The sequence below is a fragment of the Hipposideros armiger genome, unplaced genomic scaffold (assembly GCF_001890085.2).
Source record: "Hipposideros armiger isolate ML-2016 unplaced genomic scaffold, ASM189008v1 scaffold_304, whole genome shotgun sequence".
Lineage (NCBI taxonomy): Eukaryota > Metazoa > Chordata > Mammalia > Chiroptera > Hipposideridae > Hipposideros > Hipposideros armiger.
Genome location: NW_017731654.1, coordinates 1,425,045 through 1,449,004, shown reverse-complemented (window position 1 = coordinate 1,449,004; position 23,960 = coordinate 1,425,045). Strand labels below are relative to the sequence as shown.

The following is a 23,960-nucleotide window of genomic DNA, read 5'->3' as shown; positions in this document are numbered from 1 at the left end:
CCTTAAAAGGGCAGGAAATTCTGATAAACGCTACAACATGGATGAACCCTGAAGACATTATGTTAAGTGAAATAAACCAGTCACAAAAGGACAAATACTGTATGATTCCACTTCCATGAGTTAATTAAAGTAATCAAATTAATAGAAATAGAAAATAGAATGTTATTATAGTTGCCAGGGGCTAGCGACAGGGAGAAATGGGGAGTTGTTGTTTATGGGTACAGAGTTTCACTTTTGCAAAATAAAAAAGTTCTGGATATTGCTTGCACAACAATGTGAATTCAGTAGTAGTTAAAACTATTAAATTGAACACTTAAAAATGTTTAAGGTGGGGCCGGCCGAGTGGCTCAGTTGGTTAAGAGCTTCGCTCAAGAGTTTGAGCTCTGAGCAACAGCGGTTTGATGCCCGGTCCGAGCTGAGCTACCACTCAGCTGCCAAAAGGTGGCAGGATGGCTCAGGTAAAAAATAAAAAAAAAATGTTTAAGGTGGTAAGTTTTACGTTCTATGTATTTTACCACAATTAAAAAAACAATAAAGAAAAGGTCTTGAAAGCAACTAGACAAAAATGACCCTTACATATAGGGGAAAGACTCCAGGGACTGCAGATTTCTTATCAGAAACCACAGAGCCCAGAACACAGTGGAACATCTTTAAAGGGCTAAAAAAAGAACTGTCAACTCAGGTTTCTACATCCAGGGAAAATATCCTTTACAAATGAGAGCAAAATAAAGACATTCTCAGATGAAGGAACGGAATTTGTCGCTAGCAGATTTGGTTTGTAAGAACTGCTCAAGGAAGTTCTTCAGGCTGAAGGGAAATGACACCAGAGAGAAATCTGGATCTTGAAGAATGAAGGAAGAACAATAGAAATTGGACTATCTGAGTAAATATACATTATTTTTTATTCTCTTAAGTTTGCTAAAGTATGTATGACTGTTAACAGCAAAATCTGAAACACTAGTGAGATTTTCAATGTATATTCACGTAAGACACATGACAACTAGTGAAGGTGTTAAAGGGACCTATATGGTTGCAAGATTTTTATATTTTACATGATATAGTACAAACAGACTATAAATATAAATAGATTATAAATATACTATAAAAGGTTAGGGATATACATATACTATAACTATATAACTTTAACTATGTAACTGTATATATGTGTATATGTATATACACATATATAGAGGGTGCCAAAAAAATTGTATACACATTTTAAGGAAAAAACTGTATTAAAATTGTAATACTCAATATATACCAGTAACAAAAGATGAATACAAGTCACGTTTGACTTCTGCAATTACAAAAGGTGCTCAAAGTGGTTACCATCAGCATCCAGACACTTCTGATTACAGCAAACTACTGCTTGAGCAATGTTGAACAAAGTGTCCATTTGTATACATACCGTATTTGCCGGCGTATAAGACGACTCGGCGTATAAGACGACCCCCTAACATTTCCACTCAAAATACAGTTTGTTATATGGTCGGCTGTGTGCGATTTTGCGAGTGTGGTAAAATCGCATAACAGCAAAATTGCATAACAGCCGAGCATACACCCAGCAGCGCTGCTGATGCCTTTACCGTATGTGGAATGAAGTGGGCAGGCATCGGGAGGCCACTATGGCACGGGGCAAGCACTATGGGCAGTCTATCTGAAGTGTACCTGGCGTATAAGACGACCCCCCACTTGGAGGCATATTTTTCAGGGCCAAAAAATCGTCTTATACGCCGGCAAATACGGTACATTTGTTTGGCACCCTTAGTATATATATAGTAATCCCTAGAGCAGTGGTTCCCAACCAGGGCCAATTTTGCCTCCCAAGAAACATCTGGCAACATCTGGAACTATTTTTGGTTGTCAAAACTGGGTGAGTGTTGGGCCGGCCGAGTGGCGTGATGGTTAAGAACTGGCTTGGGACGCCAGAGAGCTCCGGTTCGGATTCCATATATGAGGGCCAGTGACACTGCCCTCCACAGCTAAGATGCTGAACAACAGCTCAACCTGGAGCTGGGCTGCTGTGAGTCGCCAGTGACGGTGTAGGCTGCAGCCTCTGTGGCAGTGGGTTGCCAGGGGCTACCATATGTAGCCAGCAGCCAGCGTGAGCGGCCAGCAGCCGCAGTGAGCGGCCGTCCAGAAGCTGGCGACTGATCTGCCTCGCCCGGGAAGAGCGCAATGATGGTGCCAACTTGTGCCAGTGAAGCAACGTCCCCCACAACTAGACTGAAGAACAAAACGACAGCAACTTGTCTGTTCCCTTTCCCCCAATTCCCCAGCACTGTTCCCATCCCCCAAATTCCCCAATAAAAAAATCTTAAAAAAAACAAACAAACACAAAAACAAAAACTGGGTGAGTGCTATTGGCATCAAGTGCCGGGGATATTGCTCAATATCCTAAAATGCATAGGACAGCTCTCACAACAAAGAATTATCTACCGGTACCCCCAAAATACCAATAGTGCTGAGGTTGAGGAACTTTGCCCTAGATTAACCACTAAACAATAATACAAAGAGATACGTATACTCACAAAGTCAATAAATTTAAATGGAATACTAAACATTCAAATTATCCAAAAGAAGAAGAAAATACAAATACTGAATAAAAAGAGGGGCAAACAGAAAACAAATAAAATGGTGGCCTTATCATTAAAAAAATCACATTGAATACTAATGGTCTAAACACTCCAGTTAAAAAGAAGAGATAAAGCAAGACCTCACTATATGCTATCTACAAGGGATGCACTTCAAATATACAGGCAGATTTGCTGAAAGTAAACAAATAGAAAAGAGATACTATGCAAATAGCAAGCATACAAAAGCTGGAGTGACTATTCCAATATCAGATAAAATAGACTTTAAGACAAAGATTATCACCAGATATAAAAATTATCTCAAAATGATAAAAGGCACAATTCATTAGGAAGTCATGATAATCATAAACATATATGTGTATAAAAGCATAGGCCCAAAATACATGAAGCAAAAATTGACAAAACTAAAAGGAAACTTGACAATTCCAAAATTACAGATGTTAATACACACCTTTAAAAAATTAGTAGAACTAGACATAAAAGAAAAAGAATATATAGAAGGTCTGAACAATACTGTCAAACACCTTGATCTGACATTTAAAGAACACTACATCCAACAACTGCAGAATACAGTTTTTTTCCAGGTGCACACATATTCACCAAGACAACCATATGCTGAGCAATAAAACAAGTCTTAATACATTTAAAAGGATTAAAATCATATAAAGTGTGTTCTATGACAATGACAAAATTAAGGTAGAAATTAGTAACAATAAACTATATAGAAAAACACCAAATATCTGGAAATTAAACAACATACTTCCAAATTATCGTGGGTGAAAGAAGAAATCACAAGGAAAATTAGAACATATCCTGAACTAAATGACAATGAAAATACAACATATCAAAATTTGTAGGATGCAGCTAGAGCAGTACTTAGAGAAACTTAGAGCTTTAAATCGGATTAGAAAGTAAGATCTAAAATAAATTAAGGTTCCACTTTAAGAAGCTTGTAAAAAAAGAGTAAAGTAAACCCAAAGTAAGTAGAAGGAAAGAAAAGGCAGAAATCAATAATGTAGAAAAGAGATAACAGAGAAAACAAAGACAAAAATTGATTCTTTAAAAAGATCAATAAAATTGACCAACTTCTAACTAGGCTGATCAGGAAAAAGATAGAGAACGTGAATCACCAATACCAGGGATGCAAAAGTTACTGCTATAGACACTAAAAGGATAACAAGAGAAAACAACAAACAACTTTATACCAGCAAATTCAACAACTTAGATGAAATGGACAACTTTCTGAAAATTAGAGCTTCCCAAAACTAAATGAGAAGAAAAAAATTTGAACATCTCTACACCTATTTAAAAAATTTATCAAATACCTTCCCTAAAAGGATGATGATGATTTCACTGATGAATCCTATCAAATATTCAAAAAAGAAATAATAACACCAATCTTACAAAAATTTGGCATTACAAAAAAGAAAATTACATACCAGTGTCCCTCACAATTACTGATGTAAAAATCCATAAGAAAATGTTAGCAAACAGTCTCCAACAACATATATAAAAAGGATAATATATAATAACCACGTAGGGTTTATCCCAGGAATGCAAAATTAATTTAACATCTGAAAAATCAATGTAATTCACTATATTAATAGTATAGTGGAGCAAACTACATAATCATTTCAATAGACACAAAATAAAGTGTTTGACAAAATTCAAAACCAATTCATATAACACCTCAAAAAACTAAGAACACTCAAATTGATAAAGCACATCTACGAAACACCAACATTTTAAAATAATGATTAAAGATCTCATTGTTTCCCCCCTGAGATCAGGAACAAGGCAAGAATGCTTGGTTTCAGACAACTTGTATCCAGATTACATACAGAATGCTTAAAATAGTCAGTAAGACACGAAACAATGCTTGACATTATTCGTCATCAGAGGAATGCAAAATAAAACCACCATGCATTCCATATCCATTAGAATGGCTAAAATTATAAACAAAAAAGAACCTGACCACACCAAGTATTAGTGAGGATATGGAATCGCTGGAACTCTTACACACTGCTGATGGGAACATAAAATGATATGTCATTTTGGACAATGCTTTGGTAGTTTCTTAACATTAAATAATCACTCATAAATATTTATTCAAAAGAAACAAAAACAAATGCCTACACAAAGACACATACACACTGAGCACAGTCATTTTATTTGTCATAGTGAAAAACTGGAAAGAACATAAATATTTCTCAACAGGTAAATGGAAAAACAAATTGTGGTATATTAATACATGGAATACTATTCAGCAAATAATAAGGAATGAACAACTGGAACCACAACAACACACTGAGATTTTGGATGAATCTCAAAATCTTCACGATGAGTGAAAGCCAGGCAAAAGAGACTATATGCTCTATGATTTCATTTTTACTGAGGTCCAGAAAATGCAAACTAATCTACAATGAGTGAAAGCAGATCAGTGGTTGCCTGGGGATGTGGATGAAAAAACAGATAAATGAAAAAAGAGACAAGAGGAAACTTTTAGGGAGATGAAAATGTTATTCCATGTGGGGGTGGTTTCACAGTTATGTCAAAACTGATCAAACTGTACATTTTTACTGTGGGCGGTTTATTTCACTTCATTTATATCTCAATAAAGTTGGGATAAAAAGAAACCAACAGTGAGAGGAAGCACCGCATTGTAGTTAATGGCATGGATTCTGCAGCCAAACTGACTGGGTTCAAACCCCAGCTCAGAGGCTACTGTTTGACCTTGGGTACGTTATTTAATGCTGCTGTGCTTCAGTTTTCTCATCTATAAAATGGGAATAAACAGTAGTGCTTACCTCATAATGTTGTTCTAAAGATAAATGAGTTAACACGTGTAAAGCACTTAGAACACTATCACCACATAGTAAATGCTATGCCACAATGCTATTAGGAATCCCGGTCAAAATGATGGGGTAGGTAAATGCTGTGCTTGCCTCCTCCCTTGACCACATCAAAATTAAAACTAAATTAGAGAACCACCCTTGAGAATCACCTGAAGACTCACTGAACAGAACTCCTGTAACTACGAATATAAGGAAGCCACATCAAGACTGGAAGGAGGGGCAGAGATGCGAAATGGGCTGGTCCCTCACCCAAGCGTGGCGGTTAAGAATTGGGAAGGATATCTTGGCCGTGGAGGTCCCCACTGAGGAGTAAAGGGTCCCAGCCCCACAAGGGGCTCCCAACCCGGAGCACCAGTGCCAGGAAAAGGACTCCCCACAACAACTGGCTGTGATAATCACCAGGACTCAGCGGGGTGAGATGGAGGGCTGCTGTAGACCCAGGTGTCCTCTTAAAAGGTTCTGAGCACAGGCTCACTCACTCACAAACACTTGCCCTAAGTTTCAGGAAAGGGACAGCAGCTCAAAAAGCGCCAGGGACATACGGGAGGAACTGAGTTATCTGGCTTCAGAGTGAGGGTTGGAGGGGCAGCTCTCTCCTGGAGTAAAGTGCCAGCAGGTACCCCTGTTCCTTTGTTGCGCCCTTCCTCCACACAGCCTGCAGGCACAGGAGGGCGCCAAATCTGAGTCTCTGTCAACCTGGCTAATTCCGCTCCCTGCCACCCTGGTGATCCCCACCCAATCTGTGCACCAGCCAGAACTTCAGCAGCAGTTCCTCACAAGCAGCCCGCTTGGCCCATGCTGCGGGCTTTCCTAGACTTTCTCAAAGGTCCACAAACCCCCAACAAGCAGTGACTGGCCTCGGCATGCCCCGTCCCTCTTGCTGAGCAGCCTCAAGCCCAGCACTAGTGGCATCTGGCCTCAGTTCACAGCATAGCCTCTCCCAAGCGCCTCTAAGCTCAGCACAGGCAGCAGCTGACCTTGGCCTGCACCAGAGCCCCTCCCAAAACATGCAGTGGCCAACTTCAGACCACACCAAAGCACCACCCAACCACCTCCACAAATGACACACCCAAAGGGTGGACTCGGCAGGAAACCAAAGCCCTGCTAAAGCAAATCCTACTCTGGGGGTCAGCCCACACACAATAGCTCATCTGCTGTGGTCATGACCAACCCTCACAGCAGTCAGCCAGAGGGTCAATCCCACCCACTGATGTGCCAATAGAAATCAAGGCTCAACTACAACAGGAGGGAACACACAAGGGACACTCCTGGAGCACCCGGCTCAGGTGACCAGGGAGATTGAGCCACTAGGCCACACAGGACACCTACTACATAAGGCCACTCTGCCAAGACTGGGAGATGTAGCAGCTCTACCTAATACATAAAAACAAACACAGGGAGGCTGCCAAGATGACAAGACAAAGAAGCATTTCCCAAATGAAAGAACTCCAGAAAAAGAACTAAACAAAATGGAGGCAAGCAATCTACCAGATACAGAGTTCAAAACACTGGTTATAAGGATGCTTACTGAACTTAGGGTAAAAATAGGTGCTTTTAATGAGAACTTCAATAAAGAGATAGGAAACAAAAAAGAACCAGTCAGAAATGAAGACTACAGTAACTGAAATGTAGAATACATTAGAGGGAATCAATAGATTAGATGAAACAGAGGACAGAATCAGCAATTTGGAAGAGGAGGTAGCAGAAAACACCCAATCAGAACAGCGACAAAAATCCCAAAAAATGAGGATAGTTTAAGGGGTCTCTGGGGCAACATCAAGCACACCAACATTCACATAAGGGTACCAGAGGAGAACAGACAGAGCAAGGGATTGAAAACCTATTTTGAAGAAATAATGACTGAAAACTTCCCTACTTTGGTGAAGGAAATAGACATACAAGTTCAGGAAGTGCAGAGAGTCCCAAACAAGATGAACCCAAAGAGGCCCACACCAAAATAATCATAATTAAAATGCAAAGGTTAAAGACAAAGAAAAAAATCTTAAAAGCAGCAAGAGAAAAGCAGCTAGTTCCCTAGAAGAAAGTTTCCATAAGACTGTCAGCTGATTTCTGAACAGAAACTTTGCAGGCCAGAAGGGATTCGCACAAAATATTCAGTGATGAAAAGCAAGGACCTACAACCAAGATTATTCTACCCAGCATAGCTACCATTGAGACTCGAAGAAGAGATAAAGATCTTTGCAGACAAGAAAAAGCTGAAGCAGTCATCCAGGATTATAAGAAATGTAAAAGGACTTCTTTAAGAAGAAAAAAAATTGGGATCTAAAGAACAGAATAAATGAGCAGACTAATCAGGGAAAAAGAAGTAATCCTTTTCTCTATTATAACATATGCCTTGGGCCCCCAACTATGATGTGTCTGTGGCTGTCATCTATTATATTTCTTCATAGAATAAATTCTTTAAAAAAAAAATTGAAAATATGAAGAAAATATTGCAAAGAAAAAAAAGTCTCACTGACAAAGGCAAACACATAATAAAAGCAGTGGATCAACCAACACTAAAGCTAGTACAAAGGTTAAAAGGCAAATGTAGGAAGATTATGTGTAATTACAACAGTAAATTAAGGGATACACACAGACACACACACACACACAAAAGAAACGAAAAACAACAACATAAACATAGAGGGGGTGTGTAAAAATGGTAGTGTTTTTAGAATGTGTTTGAATGTAAGTGGCCATCAACTTAAAATAGACTGCTATAAACATAGCTTAGTGTATATGAAGCACACGATAACCACAAACCAAAACTCTACAAGAGATATACAAGAAATAAAGAGAAAGGAATCCAAACACAACACTACAAAAAGTCATCAACATACAAGAGAAAAGAGCAAGACAATAAGAATCAGAGAACTACAAAAACAATCAGAAAACAATTAATAAAATAGCAATAACTACATATCTATTTATAATTACTTTAAATGTAAATGGATTAAATGTTTCAACCAAAAGACAAATGGATAAAGAAGATGTGGTATATGAGTCCACATATACACACAATGGAATATTACTTAGCCATAAAAAAGAAAAAATATTACCATTTGCGACAACATGGATGAACCTAGAGGGTATCTGGCTAAGTGAAATAAGTCAGAGAAAAACAAATACCACATGATTTCACTTATACGTGGAATCTAAATAACAAAATAAACGAACAAACAAAACAGAAACAAACTCATAGATATAGAGAAAAAAACTGATGGTTGACAGATGGCAGGGGGTCTGGGGTGCTAGGTAAAAAATGGTAAAAGACTGGGCTGGCCGAGTGGCTCGTTTGTTAAGAGTTGGCTTGGGAGCGTCAGCTCTGAGCAGCAGGGCCCCAGTTCGGATCCCACATAGGCCAGTGTCACTGCGCCCTCTACAGCTAAGATGGTGAACAACAGCTCGACCTGGAGCTGGGCTGCCGGGTGAGTCGCAGGCGACAACGTGGGCTGCAGTGGGCTGACGTAAGCTACCGTGAGCTGCCCTGAGCCGCTGTCCAATGGCCAGCGACCCATCTGCCTCAGTCAGGAAGAGCGCAACGATCACAATACCAACATGGGTCAGTGAAGCGATGTATTCCACAACTAGACTGAAGAAAAAAAGGACAGCAACTTGTCTGTTCCCCTCCCCCAACCCCCAAATAAAATCTTTAAAAAAAAGAAAAAATGGTAAAGGATTAAGAAGTACAAATTGGCAGTTACAAAAGTCACAGGGATGTAAACTACAGCTTAGGGAATATAGTCAATAATATTGTAGTAACTGTATAAGGTGTCAGGTGGGTATAAAACTTATCGGGGGATCACTTCATAAGTTACATAAATGTCTAACCACTATGTTGTACACCTGAAACTAATATAATTTGAACGTTAACTGTAATTGAAAAGTAAAAAAAAAATTTTTTTTATTTGCTGTTATTACTATTAAAAGAGATTACAGGTATCCCCTGCTCTCTGCAAGTTTGTTACGCCATATTGCTTTTATGAAAAACCTACATTAGTGCCTGTTTTTACTAAGCAGAAGAGGATTTTCACTTTTACAAAAGGAAGGTGAAAAGCAAAAATAGGGTTCAGAGTTTGTTTTGCAGCAATGCTTTATATAGGCCACATGCACCCTAGCTGTGAGAGCAGTAAAAGCAGTGGCACTGTTTTTACTATATGCTAGTGTTATTTTACATTTTATGAGTTATTTGATATAATTTGGTAGGCTATTTTTTGTTTCTGGGAATGCTAAAAAAATTTCCATATAAATTAATGGTAACTACTTCTTCACTTTACGTGCCATTTCAGTTTACAAAAGGTTTCACAGGAACACTACTTGAGGATTGGGGGGAGGACACCTGAATTTTAAACCAACACACAAACTTAGCATAACCAAAGATTAGAGACAAACATAGAAGCAACATTAGCACTGAGTAAGGGGATATGACCACAGATAAAACAGATTTTTGAAGCTCCAAAAACATCTCTGGGAGGGGGTCTCAGATGTGAGCAGGAGGCCACAGGGCTGTTTGAGTGTCCTCATGACATAGCAGCTAACTTCTCCCCAAGTGAGCAATCCAAGACAGAGCAAGGAAGTCACACGGCCTTCCTGTCTCTGAAGTAACATGTCACTTCTTCCTCAATCTATTCTTCAGAGCTTAGTCAGGCTACACTTCAGGGGAGGGGAATTAGGATCCACCCTTGAAAGGAGGAATATCAGACAACATATTTTAAAACTACCACGGCGGGTGGCAAGGTGGCTCAGTTAGTGTGTGCTCTGAACAACAAGGTTGCCGGTTCAATTCCCACATGGGCCAGTGAGTTGCACCCTTCACAACTAGATTGAAGATTACTTGAGATGAGCTGCCGCTGAGCTGCTGATGGGTGGCCAGATGGCTCAGTTGGTTAGAGCGTGTGCTCTTTAACAACAAGGTTGCTGGTTTGACTCCCGCATTGGATGGTGGGCTGCAACTCCCACAACTAGGTTGAAAACAGCGACTGGACTTGGAGCTGAGGGGTCCTGGAAAAACACACTGTTCCCCCCCCCCAAAAAAAAATCTTAAAAAAAAACCCTACCAAACAGAATGTAGCACAATCTAATATTGGAACTAAACAACCCTGAGCTAATAGGTCACATGGTATCCAACAGATGTCAAGTATTGCTGTTTTTCTCTTGAAAACTTAAAATACCAAGCAGATCCCCTGTGAGTTTGCTATAGCACCTTAGTGTGCCTCAGCACAGAGTTGGGAACCTCTGTGATTGCCACTGCACAATGCAACCTCCCCTCCCAGGTGGTGCTTTAAGCACAGCTTTCCTAACCAGACTGAAAAGAAGGGAAGGAGGATGCTTTCTGTTCTTGGGCATGAACCCAAGACAAATTCCAGGAAAGCTGAATGACTCACCAGAAACTCTTATGCCAGGGAACCAGATCTTTGCTGGAGAGAGCATACAAGAAACTCTAGCTTCAAAACAGCCATTCGAATGCCCTGGAACCTTTCACTGTGTTAGATGCTATTGCTAAAGTGCTACAGAGGGCTATAAACAAATCATTTTGCATGAAGCAAAGTGTGTTACTTCACAAAGAAGCATATATAGAGCTCTCCTCCTGGCCTTAAGATTTGTTATGCTGTGTTGAGGTAAGTTTGTTATATTCTTTCTCTTCCCAGTTTATCAATCAATATTTTTATAAACTTACATCTTCACACTTAAAATAATCGGTAAGAAATAAAAACCAAATGTGTGCCTTTTTTCTTTATATTTTGAGATAATTCCATTTCAGACTTAGAGAAAAGTTGTAGAGCGTTCCCATATACCCTTTACCTTCTTCCCCTAATATTAACATCTCATAACCGTAGCACAATTGTCAAAACCAGGTAATCAGGACTGATACAATTCTACTAAGTAATTACAGACCTTTAGAAATTTTGTCAGTTTTCCCAATAATGTCCTTCTTATGGTCCAGAATCCACTGAGGATTCCACATTGCATTTAGTTGTCATGGTTCGCTAGTCTCCTCCAATCTGTAACAGTTCCTAAGTCTTATCTGTCATAACCTTAATGTATGAGGAACACTGGCCAGTTATTTTGAGGAATGTTCCTCAATTTGGGGTTGTCTGATACTTTCTCATAATCAGAATGAGGTTATACATTTATGGCCAAGAATCCCACAGAAATGATTGTGCCTTTGGCAGTGCATGGTATTCATGGTATCAGGCACAAATCATTTTATTTTTTTGAACAAGGTATGATTTAAGAAAACTTTTATATACCCAAGTATGTTTTAAATACTTAGTATATAGTGCCGTGTATCTTCGTCAAAGTGTGCTAAAATTCTTTAGTAATTAACAGAATTAAAGTTGTGCTTGTTTTGAATTTTAAGAAATACCAATTACATGAGAAATCCAAAAGATGATGCACAGCTTAAAAAGTCAATCTCTCTATATAAATTCCATGCAAACAGGAATTTAATTTTGTTCACTGCTGTATCCTAGCATCTTGAAAAGTCCCCGCCACTCAACATTTGTGATATGAATGAAATAATTTTGAGAAACTAAATACTAATAAATTCATAAAATGATTATATCAAGTCCATTAGTGTGGAATAAGTTCAACCATTTAAAACATAGCTTTTATGTTATTTATACACTTGTTTACAAGAGCCTATTTCCAATCTCCTTCAAACTGCTACCCAGCCATACAGTGCTAGTGCTTCCAGATATTGCGTAACACACAGGCTTCTCTGGTAGTCTCAGCTGCTGCAAGCCCAGATTTCCGCAATCACACCTGCTGAACTGCCTGGACTTCTGGGCAAAACATGCTATTAAACACGAACAGGTCCACATATGCCACCACCTACTTGGAACCCTCTCCAGGATACACTTTCTATATAAATTTTATAAAGAGAAGTAAAGATGCCTTAGCTCTGCTATCAGCTATCGTGGTAGGTGCCTGATCTTTCAAAGACACAAAAAACTTTGCTCTGCAGGGGGTCACTCCTGAAAGCAAACCTTATAGCAGGGATCAAACCATGCTGATTATTTACAACAAGAGGAGGGTTCAGGCACATTTAAAGGTATGAACATTATACTTTCCTAAACTCTAGAAAATCTCCTGATTCACAGTGATGCAATCTTGTGCTCAGTCACTGAGTTCAAGTTGCTCTTAAATGTTACGTACTAAAAAAGTAATAACAAAATTTTAATTTTAATGTTTGAATTAGACCTTTTATACTTAATGCAAATTTTTATGTTCTTATATAATTTTATGTGTTCTGGGGAACAGTCAATATTTCGTTTTTCTCACTCTTATTCATTTTGGTTGCATTCAGTATTTCACAATTACACATAAAACTATGCTGTCTGATTTACCTATGATAGAATCCATCAGACAGAGGTCTGCTGATGAGGTTAAAAAAAAAAAAGGACTATTTTATAGCTCTGTTGCCTAATGGCTTTCTAAAAATGTCATACTAGTTTATAATGTGACTGTAATGTGCAAGAGCCCCCAGTTCATGAGACTCACAACTACTGGGATCAGCAATTTCTACTAATGTGGATATCAAAGGACGGCAACTTATTCTATACTTCTTTCTAACAAAGCTGAGTATCTTCTTATTTTATTATCTCTTCAATCTTTGCAAACTGTTCATGTAATCAAGATCCTATTATGCATTTTGGGAAGAACACCTCATGATCTAATGGATTTTAACATTTTCATAGTTCTGTTATATATGGGGTCAAAGATACATGGCTTCAAAAGACTATACTTTTTAAAAAATGAAAAGCTCTGCTCAGAGACTTTAATCATGTAGACTGGTGCCATTCAAGATTGTTTCCCAAGCAGATGCTTTAGATATAGACACGAATACATATGCACACGTATATGCATGTGTATATTTCTGTGTTTACCACTCTGAATTATGGACCTCAGGCTAAACCCTAGAAATTATCATATCGTGAGTTCACTCACAGTGAGGAAGCATTAACCATCTGCTCCCCTAAATCCTTGAAATAAATGCCTGCTTAACCTTGGAAACACTGCTCAAGTGTCAGTTGCCTCTGACACCTTCTTTAGCAGTCCAAGTTAGTGTCTTCTGTACCTAGACATAAAGCAATTATATTAGTGCACACGTATCCCTGACCTGAAATAATTTATTATTAGCCCACTTCCTGCAACAGAATACGAGCTCTGTATGGTAAGGGCTGTGTTCTAATCATCTCGGTGTTCCTAGCACTGTATGAGGAAAACAGTATCTTCTGAATCAGCAAACCTTTTGAACAAAGACAATTCAGCAGAATTTTTACATAGCCGATCACTTCTGCTAGTAACTCATATCTTAATGTCTGGGTATTCTCCTTATCGTATGTTATAATTATGACTATTAATAGCAGAGTTAAGTTTAAAATTTAACAGCAGTTAGACAAGTACTATCTGCAAATGCATTTTTGAAGTCTACTTACCACCATATTTACCCAAATTCTACACAACGTAAGGCAACATAAAACAATTAAATAGTAACTTTAAAAGCTCAATGCACCTTCTCAAATTCCGCAGACTAAAGTTCATCCTTTGATTTTAAAGAAAGAATATTCTTATTCTTTGAAATAACTGTTACTTCTGAATTCAGTTCCTATAGACCAAGAAAAGTAATTTGGCAGCTATGATTAAATTTTAAACAACTGAACAGCAGGGCTTTTTCTTGGAGTGAAAGAAAAAACTTTTGTCTACACATGCTCCCATATTTATAACATATTATTATATGAAAAGAGTTTCTGGACAAATATTTATATTTCATAAATTATAAGAACACTGTAGATATTCAAATATGTACTATTTATTAGCCAGGTAGTAAGCAGAGGTATTCACAAAGTATAAACTACTGATTCACTAATGATTTAACGAGTTCATGGTTACCATCGATTGATAAGGAAAGTACGTACTCTACTTTCAGTAAACCACAAATATTTCAAAATGAGATACCATAACCTTCTGCCAAGACTTCTCATGCTGGCAGTTTTGAGTCCCCAACCGGTCAGAGGCTCACCTGACAGGTCCAGCTCCTTGGTGGAAGACAAATTGGCCAGACTCCAGCTGTCACTGCGGGCCGCCAGGACGAACTTGTGAGCATTGATATGCCTGTCTCCAACCTTTATCTTCAGATCACTGATGAAGAAACATATCCACAAATACAAAAAAGAAAAATGTCATCATAATTAGGTATATCTAAATTCACAGCTGATAAATATATAGGTATTGATTGATGAACACGCATTTGCATAAGAAATTAAAAAAAAAATCACAGCAAAGTATTTCTCTGTGCCAGCACTGAATTCTGATGGGTCATGTTTATACTGAGATGTCGGAAAAGTCATGATTTTTTTTTTTCTGTTTTTCATTGCAAAAATGCGTCATGACTTTTCCGACAACCCAATAATATGTTGCTAGACATATTATTTCTTCCAGCTTTAGTTTACGTGGGATGTTCTGCTTTCAAAGACATCCCTAATGGGATTCTTATGGTGGTGAACCTACAAGTTAAATAGGATGATTAATATTCATATAAAAAGTAGAAAGAAAAGGTTTTATGCAGAATAAATCAAGATAAATCATCAGGGGGAGAAAGATAGAAAGCTTAAAGGTTGTGATGACAGCTCTGAGATTACAATGTTGCTATGTTCCATACCATATAAACGTTCAAGCAAGGTTAAACAGAAAAACTATGAACAAATTAGCTTTGACAAAGCAGTCAAGTGTATGAAACCCAATATCTAGACTCCTATTCTCATCAGAAACATTCAGACTTACTATTGGCCATCTTTTACTCAACCATTTACAAAGAAATGGGGAGGGAGAAATTTTTTCGAACAGTTTCCATATTTATGACACACCATTATATGAAAAGAGCTTTCCAAGTAGTTATTTATGTTTAACTCTGAAATGTCAAACGCTAAAGGAGGAAAGCATCTGGGCAGGTAACAAAAACCTAAGGATGACCTACTGAGCTGACACGGCATGTGCCATATGGCAAGGCTGGCTGCAACCCAAAGTCATTAATTATTATCATCCTGCTTGTATTTATATATTTTTTATTTTCATACACCCCTTTAAAATAACTGTTAGGTTATTTTTTGCCTATTTAGAAGATAAATAGAGACAAAAACTATTACATTAAAAAAAAAAGGAAAAAAATTATTATATGAATGATATGAATGAACTCATTCACTTAAAAGGAGACCCAAACAGAATATTGTTTCTCTAGGGTGCTTGATGCAGATACATTTTATTCCACAAAAGCACTGTCTAGAGCATACTTTATAATTATGTAAGCATATCGACAATTCTAGCTCTACTAAAGACGAAGCTGCAACTAATTATGTTAGATCAGAGAGTAATAGGGTACTTATGATTTCAAATTATTATGAACTACTGTTAACACAATAAAACATTATTAATCAATAAAGAATAGAATTAATATTCCATTTAAAATAGAACATAAAATTCTGTCTCAAATCATATCCTATGATAAAGTTTTAAAAATTTAATGACAACAGAAAACTGGTTATTTAACAAAGCACAAACAATTTTTAAACTCTAAATTTATTTATCAAGTATTAAATTCTAATAACTTACATGAATATTCACTGTTTACTGTTTCAGCCACAAGTCTTTTAGTCACAAAACTATAAAAATAAATGTTTCTATAAAATTCCTACTACTATTCATGAATGTCACGTCAAAATTTTTTCTCTTTTGTAGTTTAACATACCAAAGGGAAACAAAGATAAGGATTTCACTAAGAATTTCTAATAATAATAGTTTTTAAAAATACAGTTTGAAAATGGAAAATTAGACAAAGTCTATATCAACAATATGTAGACACTATTAGAAAGCTAGTAATTTTTTAAAAAGTTTCATTCTAGGGCCAGCCAAGTGGCTTAGTTGGTTAAGAGAGCAAGCTCTGAGCAACAGGGTCGCCGGTTTGATTCCCACATGGGCCAGTGAGCTGCGCCCGAGCTGAGCTGCCAACAGGTGGCAGGGTGGCTCACCTAGTGAGAGCATGTGTTCCAAACAAGGTTGCCGGTTCAACTCCCACATGGGATGGTGGGCTATGCCCACCCGCAACTACGACTGAACCCGGCACCTTGAGCTGAGTGGCTGTGAGCTGCTGACGGGCGGCCAGATGGCAAATGGACTTAGAGTTGAGCTAGCTGTGCTCTCCACAACTAAGATTGAAGGACAACAACTTGGCTGTTCCCCTTCCCCAATTCCCCAAAACAGTTCCCCTTCCGCAATTCCCCAATAAAATCTTAGAAAAAGAAAAAAATTTCATTCTAGAGCATTTCTTTTTAAAATATGGATACTAGGATGTTGTTACTGAAGAGGAAGAGAAAACAAAGAGCTTCGTGCTAGAGTTTCTCAATCAAACACTTTAATAGGAAAAATTATAAGCTTGGTTGTTTAAAAAATGAATGTAGTAAAAAACTACATATAACTATCATTTTTAACTATCTTATGGAACAAAAGCCTTCTCCTAAACTTAAAAATAAATGTACCAATTTCTTCCACATTTCTCAACTTGAAAATTTTAACACCAACTCTTCAGTTATTCCAGGTACTAAGATGTACTTAAAAATACTATTTAAACTCTTCAATAAAATGCATGTTTTTGGGGAAAAGCATTTCCCCCCCTATATTGGTAAAAAGCATCAGCTTTAGAAACTGATTTTCTAACTTCAGTTACTCTATCTCAAAATCTCAGTCCTCTCTGAAGGCTCCCTCCCCACTTCATCTTCAGTTGTAGTAACACAGGTATTCAACCTTCTTTAGATAAAGGACAAATTTTAGGAGCTGAGGAGAGACCCTGTGGGCCATGAGATCACACCACAGCTGAGCAGGTAAAAAGAAGCCACAAGGGGAAACTGCCTGGTCTCATTCCCATTGTCTCCTAGAAGAACTACAGTATAACGGATCCAACTGGTTGATAAGTAATTGAGAAAGTCATGAGAGTTCCAACGGGGAAGAGCCTTGGAGAGCGGGAGAGATGTGTTTGTAACAAATATGCCAGGCTCTCCTGTCTGGGCCAGTAGAAATAAAATAGTTTTCACTTGTCCACAGGAAAAAAGAGGAAAATAAAAATACAATGAACTATATTTTACAAGTAGCTATATCCACTCAATTTAAAGGGCTGTCTTTTACTCAGAGTATAATAATTCCTATTTTTTTGGTATTAAATTTTTCTTTCTTTTAGAAGTTACTAAGATGGTAGATGGCAGTTGTGGATTTTGACCTATTTAAATGTCATAATTTATTTAAAAATTTTACCAAGTCTTATCTAGTCCAATCATCCATCTCCCTAGTAGCCAAATCCTTCCTTCTGTGCATATTCACATCCATGTTTCTTTTCCATATTCAATGCCATTGTCCCAATTCAGTCCTTCATCATTTCTGGTCTGGACTATTTACAACAACATCAAGTTGCTCTCTGGCTCTCTTCTCTTTATAATTTCACCTATATGAAGTTCCCAGGTTAATCTTCCTAAAATACCACTTTGATTACATTTTCACAACTTAAAACTACTCTGTTCCACAATTCCTATAGGATCAAGTCCAAATTCCTCCTCTGGGCATCCCAATACAATCCACCTAACTTTCCTACCTCTCCCAGTGTTCCCCTCCATGGACATGTATCCTAAAATGGCCCCCCTCACTATCCTCTAAATCCTCTCTCTGCATGTTCCCATGTTCAGTCACTCCCTCTACTAGTAATATCACTGTCTTTTCTATTAAATCCTACCCCGTCTTTAACAGTCACTTGAAAACTCAAATAACAGATAACAACTGAGCACTTACTATGTGCCAGACACCGTTCTAAGTGTATTTACTAACTTAATCCTCACAACAATCCTGAAGTAAGTAGTGGTATTACACCCCCATTTTACAGATTAAAAACCTGGGGTGTATCATATAGCCTAGTTCACATAGACACTAAAGGGCCAGCTGAGCTTCTAACACAGGCTGGGTGGTTCCAGAGTCCACCCTCAACCATCATGCTATGCTGCCCACTATGCTGCCCATTAGTTCCAAGACTCCTCCTTTCACCATCCCAAGAGAAAGTGACCTCTCCCCTCTGAATCCCTGGACATGAAAGCTAATTCTGTCTGCACTAGAGATGCTATCACCATGAGTCCACATCCTGTGCTGAAGACAAGCAGGAAACACAAGAGACAAAAACTTGCCCCGAAGAGCTTACATTCTAGAAACTAAAAGTTTGCTAATATCCCAATTAGAGAGAAAGAAACTTTGGAAGAAAGTCTGTAAGAAAATTTGCAATGTGGCCTGGGAATAAAGCAGCAAAGGGCTGGCTTCCCTACACTGGCCCTGTATCCAGGAGCTCACCTGTACTGTTCCTGCTCATAGAGGTCGGCCACGATCGTCAGGAGACGGCTGATGAAGGACTCACTGCTGTCTCCCTTGTTTGCTTGCGCAGCCAAAAGAGTGCATCTCTTCTCTGTCTCTGCCAGTTTCTTCTGCAGCTTGACATACTCTTGTCGGAGAAGCATCAAGTGCTTCTCCAACTTGGCCACCTCCTCTGCAAGAAGAACAAGGAATCAAGTTTACCATGGCAGGTGTCAAAGCAGACAGCATTCGTTAATCCCTCATCCCACAGATAGGATGGCTATCAAAATGCCTAGTCACATGATGTTTCTACTATTTCTTAGTGATACTCCTACAGGACCAAGAATGGTCTTGTTTCAGGGTGCCACTGAGCCAAAATGACCATCATGGTCCAGGGATTTCTCTTCTTAGTTTCCCCTGAAAATCAATGCTCAATATATGACAATGAACAGACACACATAAGATGCTAACAGGTGCCTGCCCTGCAAATCTTTTACCATAAAGCCAGGAGTCTCAAGGAAAGATAATCAAAATCACCCAGGAGGCTTTTTCAAACCACTAGTCGTAATAACTAACTTTTACAAGTCACATGCTGTCGTAAAAGCTTTCTGTGATTTCTCTCAGGTAAGTAAGCTTCATGACAACCCATGAGGCAGGTCCTATTACTAGTCACACTTTTTACAGGTGAGGACACTGGGGCAAAGAGATTAAGAATTTGCCCAAGGTCACAAAGCTGGTGAGAGGTGGAGCTGGGAGGAGCCCACCATCTATTAACCACTACCCTACACTACCTGACACCTGCCCTCCTCCAGGAGAGGGTCAGGCCAGTCCATACCAACTCAGAAGAATGCAAGTCATACTCCACAGGTGTGCTGGGGCATCTTAACAAGGTTGAGGGCCACTATATTTGATTAATTAAATTCAACAAATATTTACCAAGTGTCTACTAGGTGCCAGACACTGCACAAGGGTAAGCAAAATCAGCCATATTTCTCCTCAAGCTTTTAGCTACTGGGAAAAGTAAACTTTAATATTATAATAGCAATTGTAACAATCAAATGCAAAACTACAACTCTAAGTAAGGAGTACGAGAAGGAAAGAACAAAGCTATGAGAACCTGTAATAAAGAAATTTAATTTAAGACATCAGGGAAGGCTTCCCTGGGAAAGTAAACAGTCAAAAAACTTCTCTCCTCCTTTACCTGGGCTCTGGAGTCTTGGTGGGGAATCGCACAACCATGCAAATTACTACCCCTATAAATCAAGGTCTAACTATGGAACCACAGCGCTGCTATAGTCATTCTCTGGCCTTGGTCCCTTGGTCCCCACCAGATACTTCAAATCTTGACACCACCCTCAAGCCCATCTTCCGCCCAATCGGCCTCATTCTCAGCCAATGTCTTGAGAAAACTGAGCTACTGCTAACAACTTCCACCATACCAGCAATTCCTCCCACCTGCTCCCTGCTCTCTCAGAGAAAGTAGCTCCCTCTGGTCCAAGTTTAATCCCTCCGCCTATGCTCCAAACCCATCACTCTCCTCGGGTCCTTTGCTTTATCGTCAACCAACCCCTTCTCCAGCAACTTCAATCTCTTTCAACTGTGTCCTTCTCATCAGCGTATAAATCTGTTCAAGTCTCTCTTAAAACAAAACCCGCCTTCCACACCACATCTGACAACCACTGCCTTTCCATCTCTAGCTACCCCACCCCATTTCCTCACCCACTATTCCCCTTTCATTCCCTCCTTCTGTCTCCACCGCTCCCTTAAATCTCCTCCCCAATGACCTTCTAATTGCCAAATGCAATAGACACTTGCCAGTGGTTCTTCTCTTGGACCTCTACAACACAGCATATAATACTGCTGTCTACCCTTCTTTTCTTCTATTCTTCCAGCAACCACAGTACCACTCTCTCCCCAATTCTGGTTCTGTCTGTCACATGCTTCTGCATCCCTCCCAGCCCGACCTCTGACATTCCCTGGGTTCTATCCTTGGCTCACTTCTCAACTGTATGTTCTCCCATGGCAGCTCCACCAGGTCTTTGGTTGAGACCACAATCTGGATGCCAATGGTACACAGACCCATCTCTCTAGTCCAGATCTCTCTTCTTTCCTCCATCTATCCATCTGCCCAAAAGACATTTCTCCCTAGTGACCCACACGAACCTCAAATTCACTATGCCCAAAACAGAGCTTCAAGCAAATTTGCTCTTCCCGTGTGTGGTCCTTATATTAATAAATGACACCACTCTCTAACCCAGTTACCTGAAGATGAAACTTGGTAGTCATTTTAGATGTCTTCCACTCAGTCACTGGCCCCAAACCTACCCCAACTCAAAACCTGATGTTCCCACCTAAACATCTCTGGGCATCCTTCCTGTCTTCTGTATCCCCATCTCCATTATGACTTTAATTTGGGACCTCACTCATCATATCTGATTGCCAATGTGAAAGGATTTACATCTGCATCTCAGGGCCTGTCAAGGGCCTGACACACAGAGGCTCACTAAATATTTGATCAATTCAGTTGAACAAGGAAAATCCAGTTTTGAAAAAGAGGATTCCTTTCCTCTCCTCAACTGCATCCCTCTCCCACCTGCTGCCTAATAGCTAATTCTTTATAAACATGGAAACAATCAAAAACTGGTTTAAAAACACAGGAATGGTTAAATAAACTAAGTGGTACATGAGTTTGAAGTTACTATACAACTATTAATGTTTTCAAAGAAACAAGTAATACTAAATATGCAGATTCAAAGAATATATTATTAACAGAAAAAAGCAGGCTACAAAACTGTATTTTATAATTCCAATTTTATTATAAATATTTACATATATGTGGAGTAAAAAGACAAATTAAATATCCCAAAATATCAGCAGGCGTCACTAAGAAGGGGGATTATGGGAGATTTTTCTTCTTTGCAATTTTCTGCACATTTTCAGGTATTCTGTAACAAATGTGTCCTGTTTTCATAATTAGAAAAAAATTTTAAGAGAAGCTTGTTTAAATACTAATAGACTGTCTTCTTCATACATGTAGTAGGGAACTTTTTTCTCCTCTTCTAGAGGATTCAGGTTAAATAAATGCCTGAAGTCAAAAAACTGGATGCAAGTGTCAGGTGCAAATCAGTATTCCTGGGAAAATAAGAGAAGGCACTAAGATGAAAACTTGCTTATAGCTGTTCACTGATTACTGTGTTCATGATTTACATATCAGATAAAAACTATTAACAAATATTTTTGAAAATACTGCAATTTTTTGGTCTACTAATATTTAAACTAAATATTGCTTTTAAAAGCGTTGGCTAAACAGTACATACACTGATCCTATTATAACATTTTAAAATCTCAGCAAGTAGCACTCACAATTACACAAAACTCCTTAGGTAGGACTTAGCTCTATACTTTAATTTTGAGGTAAATGGTTTTGAAGAGTTCTTCACAGTAATCAGACTAAAAGCCAAGAAATTGCAATTATTTACCTCAAAGGGGGAAGAACTTAACACAAAGCAGTAAGTTCGTGTGATGGTACGAATTTATACTTTTTTTTCCTGTCTTGAGGGAATTGGAGGTGATTGGCTTCTTTAAAGAAAAACTGGGGGCCAGCCGAGTGGCTTGTTGGTTAAGAGTTGGCTTGGGAGTGCAAGCTCTGAGCACCAGGGCTGCCGGTTCAGATCCCACATGGGCCAGTGACACTATGCCCTCTACAGCTAAGATGGTGAAAAACAGCTCGACCTGGAGCTGGGCTACCGTGAGGCGATGGCGTAGGCTGCAGTGGGGCTGGCCGGCAGCCGGTGTGAGCTGCCTTCCAATGGCTGGCGAGCGACTGCTTCACCCGGGAAGAGCGCAATGATAATACCAACATGGGCCAGTGAAGTGACGTCCTCCACAACTAGACTGAAGAACAAAAGGACAGCAACTTGTCTGTTCCCCTTCCCTGATTCCCCAATGCTGTTCCCTCCCCCAATAAAATCTTAAAATAAAAAGAAAAACTGACACTGAATATCTAGGTGTGGTAACAGAATATTTAAAAGGACATACAATTAAGAACAGAATTCTATTCACAACCTGCTATCGCTTGTAGGAAAATGAATTTGGTCTCAGAAGTCATGATAACAGTTATCACTGGAACATCGGTGAGTGAGTGGTAGTAACTGGGAGGAAACATGAGAGTGCTCTCTGGGGTGCTGGTAACAGCCTTTCTCATTTAACTTAGTGGTTACATGCAGGTTTCATTTTGACAATTAACTGAGCTCCATACTTATGATTTGTTCTTTTCTTTCTTCTTTCTTCAAAACATTTATTGAATGCCTGGTATGTGCCATGTATGCAATACACTGGCAATACAGCGATGAACGAGATAGGCAATGCTTTTGCCCTTGTGGAATTTACAGCCAGCTGAGGAAGATAGGCCCCAAAACAAGTAAATAAATGAAATAATTAAAATTATGCTGCATACTATGAAGGAAATAAAAAGAGTGCTCATGTGGAGAATAATGGTCAGGGGCAGGGTTGGTGAACCTCTCTGAATAAGAGGTCTGGCTGGAAACAGAAATTTGGTTCTCCTTAGCATGTGGACGATACTTAATGCCGTGGGAATGAATGGGGTCATCTAAAGAGAGAACGTACTATGAGAAAGGGGTGCTCAGGACTGAGCCCGGAGAAACATCTTATTTAGGTGGTCAGGTGGAGGAGGAGTGACTTGTCCTTTTCTTCAGGTATCTTATGCTTCCATTCAAAAGTTAAAAAATTGATCTATACCTGGAGTGAGTTCTGGAGTCAAACTGATGGGGACCCAAATCCTTTTAGTAACTAGCTATGGGACCATAAGTTCACCACCTGAGCTTTTGTTTCTTTATGTGTAAAATGGGGGAGCGGGGGTCTACTTGCAGTGCTATTGTGGGAATTAAATGACAACTACTGTGACCGGTACATACACTCAAAATTGTCATTCATTCCTCCACCCCCCCTGCACATTCCAGAATTACTTATTAGATAAAATAGTTTAAATTACTATAAGAATTTATTCAAATTTTTTGAGTCATGAAAAGCAGAATGAGATTCAAATGTTTTATTGACCTAGGAACTGAGATTGATCAATCAAAGTCATGGCAAATCAACAGGACATTCATTA

At 38.9% G+C, this 23,960-nt stretch overlaps 1 protein-coding gene across 1 annotated transcript in view; it reads right to left on the bottom strand.

The window, feature by feature from the left end:
* Positions 1-23,960, bottom strand: part of ANKFY1 (ankyrin repeat and FYVE domain containing 1) — a 97,984-nt gene that overhangs the window by 52,383 nt on the left and 21,641 nt on the right. The window contains exons 2-3 of the mRNA XM_019659839.1: positions 18,830-19,022; positions 14,478-14,596 (exon numbers count right to left, since the gene is read on the bottom strand). Of these exons, the coding sequence (XP_019515384.1) occupies positions 14,478-14,596; positions 18,830-19,022 (312 nt within the window). The remainder of the gene's footprint in view (positions 1-14,477; positions 14,597-18,829; positions 19,023-23,960) is intronic.